Consider the following 14,698-nt stretch of genomic DNA (forward strand, 5'->3'; position numbering starts at 1 on the left):
GTTCTGAATGAAATGGTAGTGCTTTTCGCCTACTTTTCTGTGCCTCGAACTCATTGCATTGACCTAAGTTTTTTCAAAACCTTTTGAACACTGTGATGAAAACAAAGAGGAAAGAATTCCTCGGGATTTGTAAAAATTTGATCAAGTGAGAGAAAGAGAGGCATGCTAAGCCCTTAACGAATGAGATCATGCTTGTTAGTGTGAGTACTGGGAAGGATCCTGGTTTGATCCAGATTGGTTCCGCATTGTCTTTCGCGCGAGCGATTAGTCACTTTCTTAAAAGATTTCAAAAAAATATTTTGCGCAGTCCTGCGAAAACCTATGTGGAATCGCTCTTGAGATTGTGCAGCATAGAATCGCTCTCAGCCTCGAGACTCGACCCCCACTTTTGCTTTCTAACCTTGAACCTTAACTCAGAATGTTCAACGGTCAACCACAACGTAAGGCCTGTGTGGCCGGATCAGAAGCAGCCCTCAAACTAGGGGCAAGAAAGCCAAATCAAGAAGATCAGATGTCGTCAAAAGAAGCTTACAAAGCTAGATCAGAAGCAGCCCTCGAACTAGGGCAAAGATGTCAGATATGCTCGAAGAGTCAAAAAATTAGGATGTTTCTCAAGCTAACAAAGATCGGCAAGAATGCCAAATCCCAAAAGAGAGGAAAGAAGAAAGTATTGCTGAAGGATAACTGAGTTCCTATCCACGACACTAGGGGCAAATTCAGCCCCCCATTGGATGGACTCCTGCATCATCAGCGAACAACAGCCATTCTCTTGGATTCAGATGGCTCCGAGATCTCAAACCATTCAACATGGACAAAGCTACACTTTTACCCTTGAGAGGCTCGTTGGGCCGAAAACCCAGAAGGGCGACCCAGGCAAAAGTTAGAGCAAGAAAAAAAGAAAAAGAACAAAAAAAAAAAAGAAAGAAAGAAAAATGCAAAGAACAAAAAAGGAATGAAGAAAAGAAAATAAGAAAAATGAAGAAAATAAAAAGAAAAGATGAAAAAAGAAGAAAAGAAATGAAAAGAAAAGAAGAACAGAGCTCGTAAGGTTGAAAACCCAGAAGGGCGGCCTTGGCAAAAGTTAGAGCGCAAAAGGAGAAGTTAAATACACGAGTGTACCTTAACCCCGAACTATGTAAGGCTTGATTCCCATCTTTGGGATACGTAGGCAACTTCATTCTGAAGTCCAACTGTAAAACACTTCAAATTTAACTGTGTCCATGTAATGGTTTTGATTGTCTTTGCCTTCTCTATATTCTAGAGTTCGGTTGTGTTCGTCACTCTGAGGACTGACTACAATGTGCTGTGGTACCATTCAGACAAGGGGCAATTTTCCGTTGCCATACAGTGTGTCGCAGTGCTATTCAAACAAGGGGCAATTTTCCGTTGCCATACAGTGTCCTTCAGACAATGTGCAGTTTTCCATTGTTTTGGATCTGAGGTTGTGCATCTCGAGAGTAGGTTTCGTGCTCGTCCAGCAGTGGCCGTTTGCAAAAATAGTTTTTGAGAATTTTTACTGAGGTTGACTAATTTTCTCGAAAATTATTTCATTTTTCAAAACTGGACAATTTTTTGGATCCAAAAAAGGAAAATTTTCAGTGCTCATAGCCTGACTTGCATGATTTTAAATCAGAAAATTGAACAAGTATGTTAATCTAACCCTCATGTTGGTCAAAATTGTTTAAATAGAAGCCAAAAATAAAAAATGGTCAAAATAATGAACTAGGGGCACAGTTGAGTCAGGCTTCCTGTCTTTCCCCCGTTGTCAATGCATTTGCCAGAAAGGGCACCATACTTGCCGGAAAGGGCACCCTATTCGCCAAGAAGGGCACAGCGGAAGCTAACAGAAAAGGGCTAAAAGCTTTCATATCCTCCAAGCAACAAGGTATCAAGCCAAGTGCGAAGCACGAACTGGAATGGGGCAGGATATTCCATTCCCTCATCTGGACAGATCTAATCACGTCCAAACTCCCCAGTAGAGCATCGTCAACCAATGTCAATTGCAGATCTGCTACACATCCAGCCGCATCACAACCCCTTTGTGGGAGGAACTCACTAGTTGTGCGCAGAAGAAAAAGAATCTAGCAGAATGCTAGGGGCAGGAGCCCGCAATTTCTTGTTTATCCATCCACCACCTAGAGGAGGGATAAAAAATGAGAGATTAAAGAATAGAGAGATGTGCGCTGAGAGAAAAAGTGAGGAAAAGGGTTTTGTAAGAAAAGCCGAGCCTGAGGGTCGAGTGATGTGAGAATCAAAAATAAGAAAGGGTGGGAAACAATACCCGGAGAAACTGGCTCCTCGTGCACCGAGAGGTCTCTTGCCTTTGTAACACAGGTGAGTGTTGTGTCTGTGTGTTTTGTTTGTCTCGATTCTTGTTTTGAGTCGTTTGAGTGTCAATAGATGTGTTTAGGTTGTTTTACCTTGTTTTTCCTTTGTTGAGTTGTGTTTAGGTTGTTCTACCTTTGTTTTCCGTTGTTGAGTCGTTTTAGCTGTGGTCAGTTGTAGGCTCAATACCCGGTTGAGAACCCTTTTCTCATTTCAATTTCAAAAAGGAATCGTTTTGTGCTCAGAGTGCTGTGTTATTCTCCATATTTGTGCAAAACATGATTTGTTCTTTCATAAAACTGCAGGGTCCACCCCCGATAAGTGTCAACAGCAGAACAAGGACCTATTTGAATCTATTTAGGTTCCGGACTGCAAAGCAAAAGAAAAGAGGGAAAATTTGGAGCATCTTAGCATGTTTCAACTTTAGCAAAATCCGAGACTGTATTCCAGGTGCACCTTCTCAGGCCTCGCAATTTCTCTGGAGTATGAATGTATCTCGACCCCAAGTGTAAGCCTACTTCAAGTCAGAATGGCAGTCCAAGCAGCACCCGAGGGTTTCACATGCAGATGTTATCTCTCGCCAATATGAACAGGGTGTGCCTTTTTTGAGCTGAGTGTGTTGTGAAGTCCTCTAAGAGGCAAATCAGAGGCACCAGAGTACATGTTTGATGCTCCTCTATTGCATAGATTATGAACTTTCATATACACTGTTGTTGCATGCGTGCCACGCATCGTTATGATTCATGCATAGAACATGCTTGCTTTCGATTCCGCATACAATATGTTTTGCTTGTCTCATGCATAAAATGTGCTTCCATACTTGCATAGAAAATGCTCGTATCTTTTGCATAGAAAATGCCCCCATACTTGCATAGAAGATGCATTTTATCACACTTTCTTGTGCATTTTATCTCACTCGCACTGTTTTGTGCATTGCATATCAATCGCGCTGTTTAGCGTATCGCACTGTTTTGTGCATTTCAAATCAATCGCGCTGTTTAGCGTATTGCACTGTTTTGTGCATTTCAAATCAATCACGCTGTTTAGCATATCGCACTGTTTTGTGCATTTCAAATCAATCGCGTTGTTTAGCATATCGCACTATTTTGTGCATTTCAAGACAATCGCGCTGTTTAGCGTGTCGCACTGTTTAGTGCATTTCAAATCATTCGCGCTGTTTTGCGCATCGTGCTGTTTTGTGCAGGTTCAGGTTCGCGCTATTTTGCGCATTGCACTGTCTTGTGCACTTCCGCATTTGTAATCACTCGCGCTTTCTTGCGCATCGCACTGTTTTGTGCAGTTTACACTCGCGCTATTTAGCGTATCGCACTGTTTTGTGCAATTTACTTTCGCGCTTTCTTGCGCATCGCACTGTTTTGTGCATTACATTGTATCATTCGCGTTATCTGGCGCATCCCACCTGCACTTGTTAGTGCATTACATTTCATTTGCGTTATTTTGCGTATCGCACTATTTTGTGCACCTTACTTGCATTGTGCATGCATTTTATCGCTATCTTGCGTACCTTACCTGCACTTGTTAGTGCATTGCATCGCGCTATCTTGCGCACCTTATCTGTATCGCACTGTTTTGGGCATTCACCCTACTCGCACTGTTTTGTGCACCTTTAGCTCGCACTGTCTTGTGCACTCACCTGGTCTGGGAGACCTTAAATCCTCTGGTCTAGGAGACCTTAAATCCTGCATCTTTATTCACACTGTCTTGTGCACTCTCTGGTCTAGGAGACCTTAAATCCTCTAAAGGTACAATTCCTTTGGTGTTTGTCGTGCCTGAACGACTTCCGGCGGTCTGGTATAGCCACCTGCCTGTGTTTTCAGTGAGTTCCTAGGAGACCAACTGAGACGGTGGAAACTAGAGTTCGAATGGCTCTTGCCTAGAACGCAAAGGTTCGGGATTTCCGAGACTAAAGTCTGGTTTAAATACCCAGGGATATATCCTCGGCTTGAAATCTGTATGGCAGCCCCATAGATTGAGATAGCATATGTATGCACCTCAATTCTGGATACCGAATCAACCTAGTCTGTCACCCTGTTAGAGAATAGGGAAAGCTGCAACCATAGTCAAGGAGAAAAATAGTACATGTGGTTCAACTGAGAAGAAGAGGAAGATTCCCATATCAGCATGAGGTAGGACATTGCTGAGGTAAGTCATTTCCAATTGCCCCTGTAAGGTACCTCCCTTTTCCTAGCTATCACATTGCATTTTAGTCATTACAGTGCATTACATAAATCCTGAATTTTTAAACCGGCTTCGCGTAGCGTATAAGTCCAATTTTCAAACCGGCTTCGCGTAGCGTATAAGTCCAATTTTCAAACCGGCTTCGCGTAGCGTGTAAGTCCAATTATCAGACCGGCTTCGCGTAGCGTATAAGTCCAATTATCAAACCGACTTCGCGTAGCGTATAAGTCCAATTTTCAAATCGGCTTCGCACAGCGTATAAGTCCAATTATCAAAATCTTTCTGCATATCATTTTGCATCCTGTCCCTGAACTACGCTGGTTTGATTCCTTGCAGAGGGATACGTAGGCAGCCTGCGGGCGTAGCCATTTATTTGTCTGTACTTTGTTTGTTTGTCCAAGTCTTCAACCTTGTCAAAAATGGGTCGTCTCTGGGCTTTGACATTCACTCCCGTCACTTCTTGGCTTCCGAGTTCTGTCAAAGAGGGGCAACTGTAGACACCCCATTTTTGACCGCCCTTAACACTTGGACGCGACTGATGGTTTACATGGTGGAGAAAGGTGTGCAGGGGAAAGGTTCAGTTTCTTCGACAAGGAGAGAGTCAAATCTCAACTTCATACCCCTTTTTGAATCAAAACAATCTTGATCAAAATATTTTAGACCTTAAAACCCTCTCTTTCAAAACGATTTTGAAATGAAGTTTTTACGATATTCCGAGGCTCGCATTTTGTCAAATGTTGCGCTTTTCGGTAAACCGAGCAAGGACAAAGTAGAAATGAATGAAAGAGAGATGAAATCTTTGAAAAATCTTTCAAAACACTTTGTTTAGGGGTTTGGAGTTGAAGAAAAGAGAAAAGGAGAGAAGAAAACTAGTTTGGGAGAAGTTCGGCATGAATCCAGTTGGACCGAATCTGCGCGGCTTCACCAAAACAGACGTAACTTTTTTCACATGAGGAATTTTAATGCAATTCTAGTGCCATTGGAAAGATAACTTCTGGGGCTTCAATTTGGACGCAAGAATAACCTGAAAAGGAGTTCATATGAAGGAGTTATGGCTATTTGAAGTTGGACTTGGAAAGCAGAATTTTTCTAAACTAGCTGGTCGACCCGAAAAGATGGCTGGCCGACCACCCTCCCCTGAAAAAGTGGTCGGCCGACCAGAAAAAGTGGCTGGCCGACCAGAAAAGTGGTCTACAGGTCCCAAACTCAGATATTTATCCTCCAACTGTCTTCCACAACCTCCAGCTGTTCCAAACTCAGATTTTTTTGAACCAACTCTTGTATATGGCTATATATGAGTTATATCTCTCATTTTCAAGGACAATCTTCCTAAGCAAGTTTTGGGAGCTTCTCACTCTAAAAAATCCCTCTCTCACTAAAAATTCCAGAGCCAAATCTCTGCCTCTCTCTCATTCTCTTGCCTTTGTGTGCATAGCAAGAGCTATACTTGGAGATATACCTCGCCTTTGCCTAAGCACCCTTGATCAAACTCAACTACCATTGGGCTGAGGTTCTTTGAGGATCATTTTGAGCTCCAAAATCTGGTTTTAGCTCAGAGTTTGGACCCCTTTTGCTGCTGTCTTCTTGAACTTCAAGGGTAACACACAATTTCCCTCTTTTAAGCATTGTTTTGCATCATATCTTAGCCCTACTTGTGAGCATTTTTGAGATTTGTCATAAACTTAAAAAAGTTTCCTTTTGAGCTTATAAACATGTTTACTTAAGGTCACTTTTCTGTTTGGGGTCACCTTCCCCTTTGTATGCTTCATTCCCTCATGCATAAGGCTATGCATTAGAGCATTTGCATTGGCCTTAGTTTGGCCTTTTAGCCACTGAAAATCTAGTGGACTTTCAGTGGCTTAGATGTGTCTTTGAGCCCTAAAATCAGAGGGGGGTGACCCCCTCTCTCCTTGTCTTGTTTGTTGGCCTTTTTGGCCTTCCAAAGGGGCTCCATCTTGCATGCTTTGAAGTCTTATTTCAGGCCCTATTATGTGAGTTTTGAGGTCTGCCTTAGCTCTGTTCGGAGCCCCTTTGGCCATATTTTATGTCTATGATGCATGTGTAAAACAATTCCATTCAAGGCCTTTCAAAGGGGCCTTTCATTGAATGCTTCCTAGACCAATTTTAGGCTCTTTTTGGTGAGTTTTAGGGCTATCATAACTTATTTCCAGATGTGGTTTTGCCCTTTTGTTTGTCTATCATGTATGTGTGGAACAACCCCTCACGTGGCTTTCCAAAGGGGCTCATCATTCTTGCATGTGTTGACTGAGTTTCAGGGGTTATTTGGGCATATTTTGGCATGAAATACTTCTATTTTTGGCTGGTTGGGTGAGCCCTCATATGCTTCATATAGTTGTAGAACAACTCATGGTTCACTAGCTTTCTTTGCATGCGTTATAGGCCATTGATTCTAGCATATTTTGGCCATGCCTTAAACTGAATATGTGCTTATTTTGGACTGCCCTAGCTCTGTTTTTGGGTCTTGCGGTTGAATGATGTTAGTTTTGCATGCTTGTAGTTCAAGGTCCATGCTTAGCTTTGAGTTTTGAGATCCATTCCATGCATATACTGAGGTGTGTTCATGTTTTGAGCCTATTATTCATCACATTTCAGAGCTTGTTTGAATGCCATGTTGTCATGTTTTATACTCTTTAAATGCGTTTGAGAGTCGGGCTTGTATGCCTCATTTACCGACCATTGAATGAGCTTCATTTCGTTGCATTCCGAGCCATCATTTTAAGCCATTTTCCCACTGTTTCAAACCTACCAAGGGTCTGTTTGGGGTTGATTTTGCCATTAGTGCATTGTTTTGGGTACCTCTAGAGTAACGCACTTCACTAGTTTCGGTACCCGGGCCCCCTAGCTTGCATTGTGTGCCATGTTTGCATGTTTTGGGACCATTTTGTATCATGTGTCAGAGCTAGAATTTGTGTGTTTGTATGCCATATTGCATCCTTTTCCATGCTTTGGTAGAGTGACATTCGATGCCTTAGGATCGATCCCTTGCATCGTGCATGTTTGCATGTGTTTCGGTTGTCTCATTTCCATCATATGGCCGCTGATGTGAGTGTGGCTGAGGTCCACTCATGTTGGTGTAAGTCCATCGTGCATTGTGTATGCCATTTTGGTCCATAGGATTGCGTATGCTAGGTCGCATGTTAGAGCATTGTGTATACCATTTCATAGCATTGCGTATGCTAGGTTATATGTTAGTCGCATTGTGTATACCATCTCATTTGCATTGTGTTTGGGATAGGAGTTAGCCCAAGCACGGGACACGAGGGACGTTTCGTACTCCGAGTGACGGAAGGTGTCTTAATTTCCGGTCGCCGACACTCCAGATTACCCATGATGGAGTTTAGGTCTTGTTGCGTTTTCATGTGCATTCATTTCACATCGAGTCATGCATTTCGACTCCTCGGTCATCAAGCATCGAGATGCGTGATTGGTGGCACGAGGATCGAGGACTACACTCCCTGAAGAGTAGTCATGCATACATATGTGAAAATACTTTGCTGTGCCCCTTTCTTGCTCTCTGTTGCAGCAAATCAAAAATCAACAGCCTTCTAGAGCCTTGCATAGCATTTCGGGATTAATTGCAAACAGAGGCGAATCGGGGCATCGCGATGGATTTCCGCACCAGGCAACTCAAGCATGCATCTTTCATCATTCGGAACAGAGCTGAGGCGGTCCATAAGCTTGCATGCTAGTTTATCCGCTTTCCTAATTAATTTCTTAATTAATTAATTAGGGTTTTGTAATATTTAATTATTTATTCGGACTGTATTATTCTTTCGGACCCTCCGAGCGAGGGCACAATTGTAATAAGTGTGCGTGTGTGTGATGTATGTCTTCCAACCCCACGTCTTTCTCCTTTTTATTTACCAGCTTATGATGGTTAGTTTAGGACATGTTTCAATTAGCATACTTATGCTCGCATGTTTGCATCCATTCATCTGTCTTGCATGCACCGAGCTCGGCGCATCATACTAACTGCATTTGTATTTCAATTCCGAGTTGAATACTTGTTAGCTGTAGCATTTCACATGTCATTTTAGAATAGCCGAGCCTATTGTAGTTGCATTTTTGCATGTGTTACATTAGGCATTTCTGTATAGTTAGGATCATGCATGGATTTCTAACCTAGTTTCTATTTTGGCTCGGAGTACTAGGTAAGCTTTTACGCTTTAGCATCTTGCATGCGTGTGAATGTTGCCATGATAGCATGTTTACCATGAGGCTATATGCTTATATGATATAACTGCCTGAATGGCTGTGGGTGAAGGTTGGATTATCTGAATTGGAATAATGCATTGACTGTGAGTTTTAAGCCCACTAGATAGTGGCAAAACCATGTTTTCTAAGCCTACCCGAGGGTGGCAAAATCTGCATTTTTAGCCTACTTGCGAGTAGCAAACCGCTTTCAATAACAAACATGAAACGTTTTGTTCCAATTCAGGCGATCCAGTCTATACTTGTATGCTATGCGCATCACATAGTAAATCTAGGCTAATAACCAGAATAAAAACGCATAATGTTTTCAAAACTAGATATCATAATTAGTAGAGGCCAATCTTTGATCGGGCGGCGGGGTGGCTCACGAAGTGACCTTCCCCAATCGTACCCAAGTTCCCGAGCCGAGGCAACTTTGGTGATGACGGACACGTGACCTTAGGCAACGAGTCAGGGTTTCCTAAATTTTCCTAAATAAAATATTTAGGTGGCGACTCTATATCTGGCAAAGCAGTCCATGTTTGGCACTTCTTTCAAAAAAATCTGTTTTCAAAAATGATTTGCTGGATTTGGACTCTTTGATGATTCATCGGTCTTGCATTGCGCTCTGTGAGATTAGATACAGGACCGTGACTTTGAGTCCTGAACTATAGTGAGCCCAATGAACAAAACAGGGGATTTCCTCCCTGGACGTTCGGGGACGTCCACACCAGCCTCTCTTCTTCTCTTTTTTGCTCGCTCAGCGACCGAAGCTGAGGGCTCGGCAGCAGTCGCAGGGGTCCCAGAAGGTCCCACCTCCATCTTCACTTCCATGAGGCTCTTCGCCTTGGTCTTTTCCAGAGGGGTTTGCAAAGCATAGGAGGCTCTGAAAGCCTCGCCCTCTAAGTCTACCAACACCCTTCTAGTAATGACCCCGACCTCTGATTAATGCTAATTCATGATTAATTATGCTTAACAGTAATTTAGCAAGGATTTGGGATTTAATTGCATGTGTATTGCATTATTTACATGTTTCTATCTGTTTGCCATAAAATGATCTGTTCATGCCTTTGACTTTAAACTGCGAATTGAAAGCCTTATCGGCGTCCGAATCAGGAACTGACTTGATTTATGTTCTAGTTAGGATTTATGAAATTTTATGGTAGGTTTAATTAAAATTCGGTTCGGAGCGATTAAATTAGATTAAATAATGCTTGATGAAACATAGATTTAGTGAATGCTCGTAATTACATTTTTGCCCCTTAGTGGGCCACTTTGTCCAATCTTGATTAGGAGCTCTTGATTCATTTCCTCAGCCATTTTGGGACCAAGAAGAAACATAGGAGAGTGAGAGAGGGAAAATTGAGTTCAACAAAGTATTGGCTTGGGAACTAGAAGGATTGAAGGTTAATTATGCAAATTGAGCTTGTATATCTTGTCATTCAAGGTCTAAGGTAGGAGAACCAACTTCTTGAGCTTGCATTTAAGTTTAATTCTTGCATGGTTCATGGAAGTTTAGAGTTTAAGACAAGAATTGGTTGAAAATGTTGAATTGAAGCTTGTGTCATGCATGAATGTGTATATCATGAAGTTTGAGGTTGTTTTCATAGAAATTCTTGTATGCATGTCCACATGTTTGTTATAGTCCATGAACTCACCATGTTTTGAAGTTAAATCTTGCATTTGATCTTGTTTTAGAACTTTGGAGCTTCAAGGAACCCATGCATATGTTGAATTTGCATTGTTCTTCATGTTCTTGAAGTTTATTTGAAAATTGTGTTTAATCGAACTACCTTTGGGTTTTGATTTCTCAAATTGATCTTCAAAACATGTGATATTATGAGTTTACAAGTGTTTCCCAGGAAATTAGCCCGAAAGGATCGAATTTGATGCATTGTAGTTGAGTTTTGAGCTTGAGGTTCGAATCTGGAAATTCCAGATTTTGGACTCACGCTCGAGCGGAAAATTCCACGCTTGAGCGTACATACTGGGTTCATGCAGTACGCTCGAGCGGGAATTTCGTGCATCTAGTACTTTGCCTGTGTTTGCAGTCCGCTCAAGCGGGGTAATGCACGCTTGAGCGAGGACTTGTGTCTCACGCTCGAGCCGGTATCGAGCGCTTATCGAGCGTGAATTTCATGCATCCAGTACTTTTACTGTAGCTTGCAATCTACTCGAGTGGAGTAATACACGCTCGAGCGGATTCCTTTTGTCTGCATGTCCGCTTGAGCGTAGAAGGCCACGCTCGAGCGGGACCCCTGTTTCAGTAAAATTTTGAAAAGTGTTTTAAAGCGCATCTTTGCATCCTCATTCCATCCTAGGCATTCCTAGGCCATGTTTAAGACTCTATAGTGAGGATTTAAGAGATTAGAAACACACTAAGAGCCAACGAAATAAGTTTTGTACAATTAGAACGTGTGTTTCAAGTGTGTATCTGTTATGTGTCGTGTAGGTCACGTGCCACGTCCTGTCTGATCGATCTGCTCTGTTTGTCTGTCTCCAAGCCCACTGTGAGTAATAACTCATTAAAGTTATGTTCAACTTAAGTATTTTCTGACTGGTATTGTATGATCTGTTTTCTGAAATGCTATCTTACGAATTATAAATGAATGTCCAATCTTCTGAAAAGTATTTGTAGCACCCTTAGTTCACATGGCCCTCACCCGGGGGTAACAATATCACGGCCAATCTGCATGTAGCCCTCGCCCGAGGATAACAATACCGCGGCCAATCTGCACGTGGCCCTTGCTTGGGGGTAACAATACCATGGCTACTTGCGCGCACGTTATGGACCTTTGTGGTCGTTGGTACCAACTATGTATGTGGATCTCTGGACCAATCTGTTCCGATAGCTAATGGGTGTACCATGTATGATCTTATGCGAAATCTGAATATGTAAATGTATATGAATCTGTTTATGTTCAAAGTCTGATTATGCTCTGATTTAAATGCTGGATTCTAACTTGTGCTGGACATTATTCATATAACCCCTTTACCCTGTTATTATTCACTGGGCTTTCACTCACAGTTTATATTATGTATGTAGGTAAGTCGGCACATGACCAGGGCCAGAGTTAACGCCCTTTTGTACTGTTTTTGGTCAGCCAACCGTTGTGCCTCCCAAGGAGGTTCCGTCCGAAGTCTAACGGCAGAGCTGTTTTTATTTTCATGCTAGTCTCTGTAACTGTTTGTAAAGTCAGATCTTAGGAAGTTCACTTCTGTAAATATTATGTATCTGGACTAGCATGTTTGTATATATATAAGTAAGTTTGAAATGTTTTGTCCCATGTACGTTATCACAGCTCATTGGACTTTGTCTATTTTGTACTATTGCTTCCGCAGCCCCTTATTACTTGCTAATCTGTTCAGAGGCCTTTGGTAATCCACGGATTACTGGCCGGTTACGGTGCTAAACCTACAGGGGCGGGTTTGGGTCGTGACAGAGTGGTATCAGAGCACGTGTTTTACCGCACACGGAGGTCCGTATGAGCTTATGATGTCCTAGTAAGAGTTAGGGGCATTCCATCTGCATGTGTGAGTGTGTGGTAATTCAACTGAATGTAAAAATTGAATGTACATTTGAATCAAATGAATTACAGGAAACAAATAAGATTATGCCTGTGTTTATTATCATTTGATGTTTGTATAGTAAGATGGACAATGCAAGGGGAAGTGGTGAAAGTGAATCTTCAAAGGCTCGCATAGGCTGAATGGAACAGATGTTAGCAGCGTTGACTGAAGTCTAGACACAACAACAGAGACAATAACCTTTGCCCCCTCCGCCTCCACCGACACAAGCCAAGGTAGATAATGCTGACATCATCAATCTAACACAGAAATTTATGAAAATGAAACCACCAACGTTCTATGGTGGAATTGAACCTTTGAAAGCAGAGATGTGGCTACTTGAAATGGAGAAGTTGTATGAAGTGTTCCCTTGTACCAAAACTCAGAAAGTCCTCCTAGCCACCTACACTTTGAAAGATGAAGCGCGCAGATGGTGGTTACTGATACGAAATGGCAATGGGAATATGACATGGGCACAGTTTGATGTTATCTTCTACGACAAGTAATTTCCCCAATGTTTCAGAGATCGGAAAGTGTCAGAATTCCAAGAACTTAAACAGGGAAGAATGGTTGTAGCAGAATATGAAGCCAAATTCACTGAGTTGGCACGTTTTGCTCCACATATGGTGGATACTGATTACAAGGAAGCATGGAAGTTTGAGGGAGGGTTGGGCCTAGAAATATTTGACCGAGTGGGTGTCCTAAAGTTACCTACTTATGTGGGGGTACTTGACAGGGCATTGATGGCAGAAGCCACAATAGCAGCTAAGAAACAAACTACAACACCAACAACAAAATAGAGAGGAAAGAGGACTGGACCTAGTTTCAAGTAAGGCCAGTCATTTTCGAAAAGGAAATATACAGGATCCTCCGGCAGCTCTAGCCAAAGTAGCGGATCTATTCCAAACTGCCCCGATTGCGGAAAGAAGCACAGGGGTGCCTGTTTTCGAGCATCAGGTGCGTGTTTTCACTGTGGCAAGACTGGCCACATGGTGAGGGATTGCCCGATGAGATCCAATGAGGTTAACCGTCTTATGACAAGTTCCACTGGGTCTGTTTCTGTAGCAAAACCAAATGCAAGGGCCGATGTTAGAGAGAATGCAAACAATGAAACATTAAGGCAAGGAAGAGTGTTCGCCTTAGTGCCTGGTGACGTACCCAATACCTATACTGTGGTGTCAGGTACACTTTCTGTATGTTCTCAAAATGCATGTGTACTGATAGATTCTGGTTCTACACATTCCTTTGTATCGCATGCTTTCTCTCAAAAATTGACTAGGCCACTAGAACAAATGACATATGTGTTATCTGTATCCACACCGTCTGGGGATTCTATGATGTGTACTCATATTTATCTGGCGTGTGATATTATGATTGGTGATATGGTGTTATACGTGGATTTATTACCCTTGGATATTAGTCATTTTGATTATATTTTGGAGATGGACTGGTTGACTAAATACTGTGCTACCATTGACTGTACAAATAAAACTGTTGTGTTTAGACCACCGGGTATGCCTGAATTTACTTTTATTGGGAATGGGGTAGTTCCTCCCCTGTATTTGATTTCGGCTATGAAAGCTGTAAAACTCCTTAGGAAGGGATGTATGGGTTACCTGTGTTGTATACTGATTGCACCATCTAACAGTACTACTGTAGAAACAATCCCTGTTGTTTGTGAATTTTCCGATGTGTTTCCCACTGACTTGCCTAGGGACTTAGTTGATAAGGAGATTAAATTCACTGTTGAAGTGTTTCCAGGGACACAACCTATTTTCAAGACTCCCTATAGAATGTCTACCTCTGAACTGAAAGAATTGAAAACTCAACTTCAGGAACTGTTAGACAAGAAATTTATCCGTCCGAGTACTTTACCTTGGGGTGCTCCAGTCTTGTTTGTCAAAAAGAAGGATGGATCTTTGAGATTGTGAATAGACTACCAGGAACTGAATAAAGTGACTATCAAGAACAAATACCCTTTGCCCCGAATAGATGACCTGTTTGATCAACTTCAGGGTACCCAAGTGTTTTCCAAAATTGACCTCAGGTCCGGGTATCATCAACTAAAGGTTAGAGCTGAGGACATAGAGAAAACTGCATTCTGAACTAGATATGGACATTATGAATTTTTAGTGATGCCGTTTGGGATGACCAATGCACCTGCAGCCTTCATGGACCTAATAAATAGGGTGTTTAAATCATATCTGAATGATTTCATTGTTGTATTTATTGATGACATTTTGGTTTATTCTAAAGACAGGGAAGAACATGAGAACCATCTGAGAACCACTTTGCAGATTTTGAGAGAAAAGAAATTGTATGCTAAATTGTCCAAGTGTGAATTCTGGCTTGACAGTGTGGCATTTTTGGGACATGTAATCAACAAGGATGGAGT

The 14,698-nt window shown here is 42.0% G+C and overlaps 1 protein-coding gene across 1 annotated transcript; it reads left to right on the forward strand.

Annotated features, from left to right (window-relative positions):
* Positions 1-12,632: 12,632 nt before the first annotated feature.
* On the forward strand, positions 12,633-13,103 carry LOC145807320 (uncharacterized). The gene is made up of 2 exons (XM_082905300.1): positions 12,633-12,781; positions 12,827-13,103. Exons 1-2 carry the CDS (start codon positions 12,633-12,635, stop codon positions 13,101-13,103), a joined length of 426 nt encoding a protein of 141 aa, XP_082761426.1.
* Positions 13,104-14,698: the final 1,595 nt, after the last annotated feature.

This window comes from Camellia sinensis, chromosome 14, assembly GCF_055761805.1.
Source record: "Camellia sinensis isolate YWXY chromosome 14, ASM5576180v1, whole genome shotgun sequence".
Lineage (NCBI taxonomy): Eukaryota > Viridiplantae > Streptophyta > Magnoliopsida > Ericales > Theaceae > Camellia > Camellia sinensis.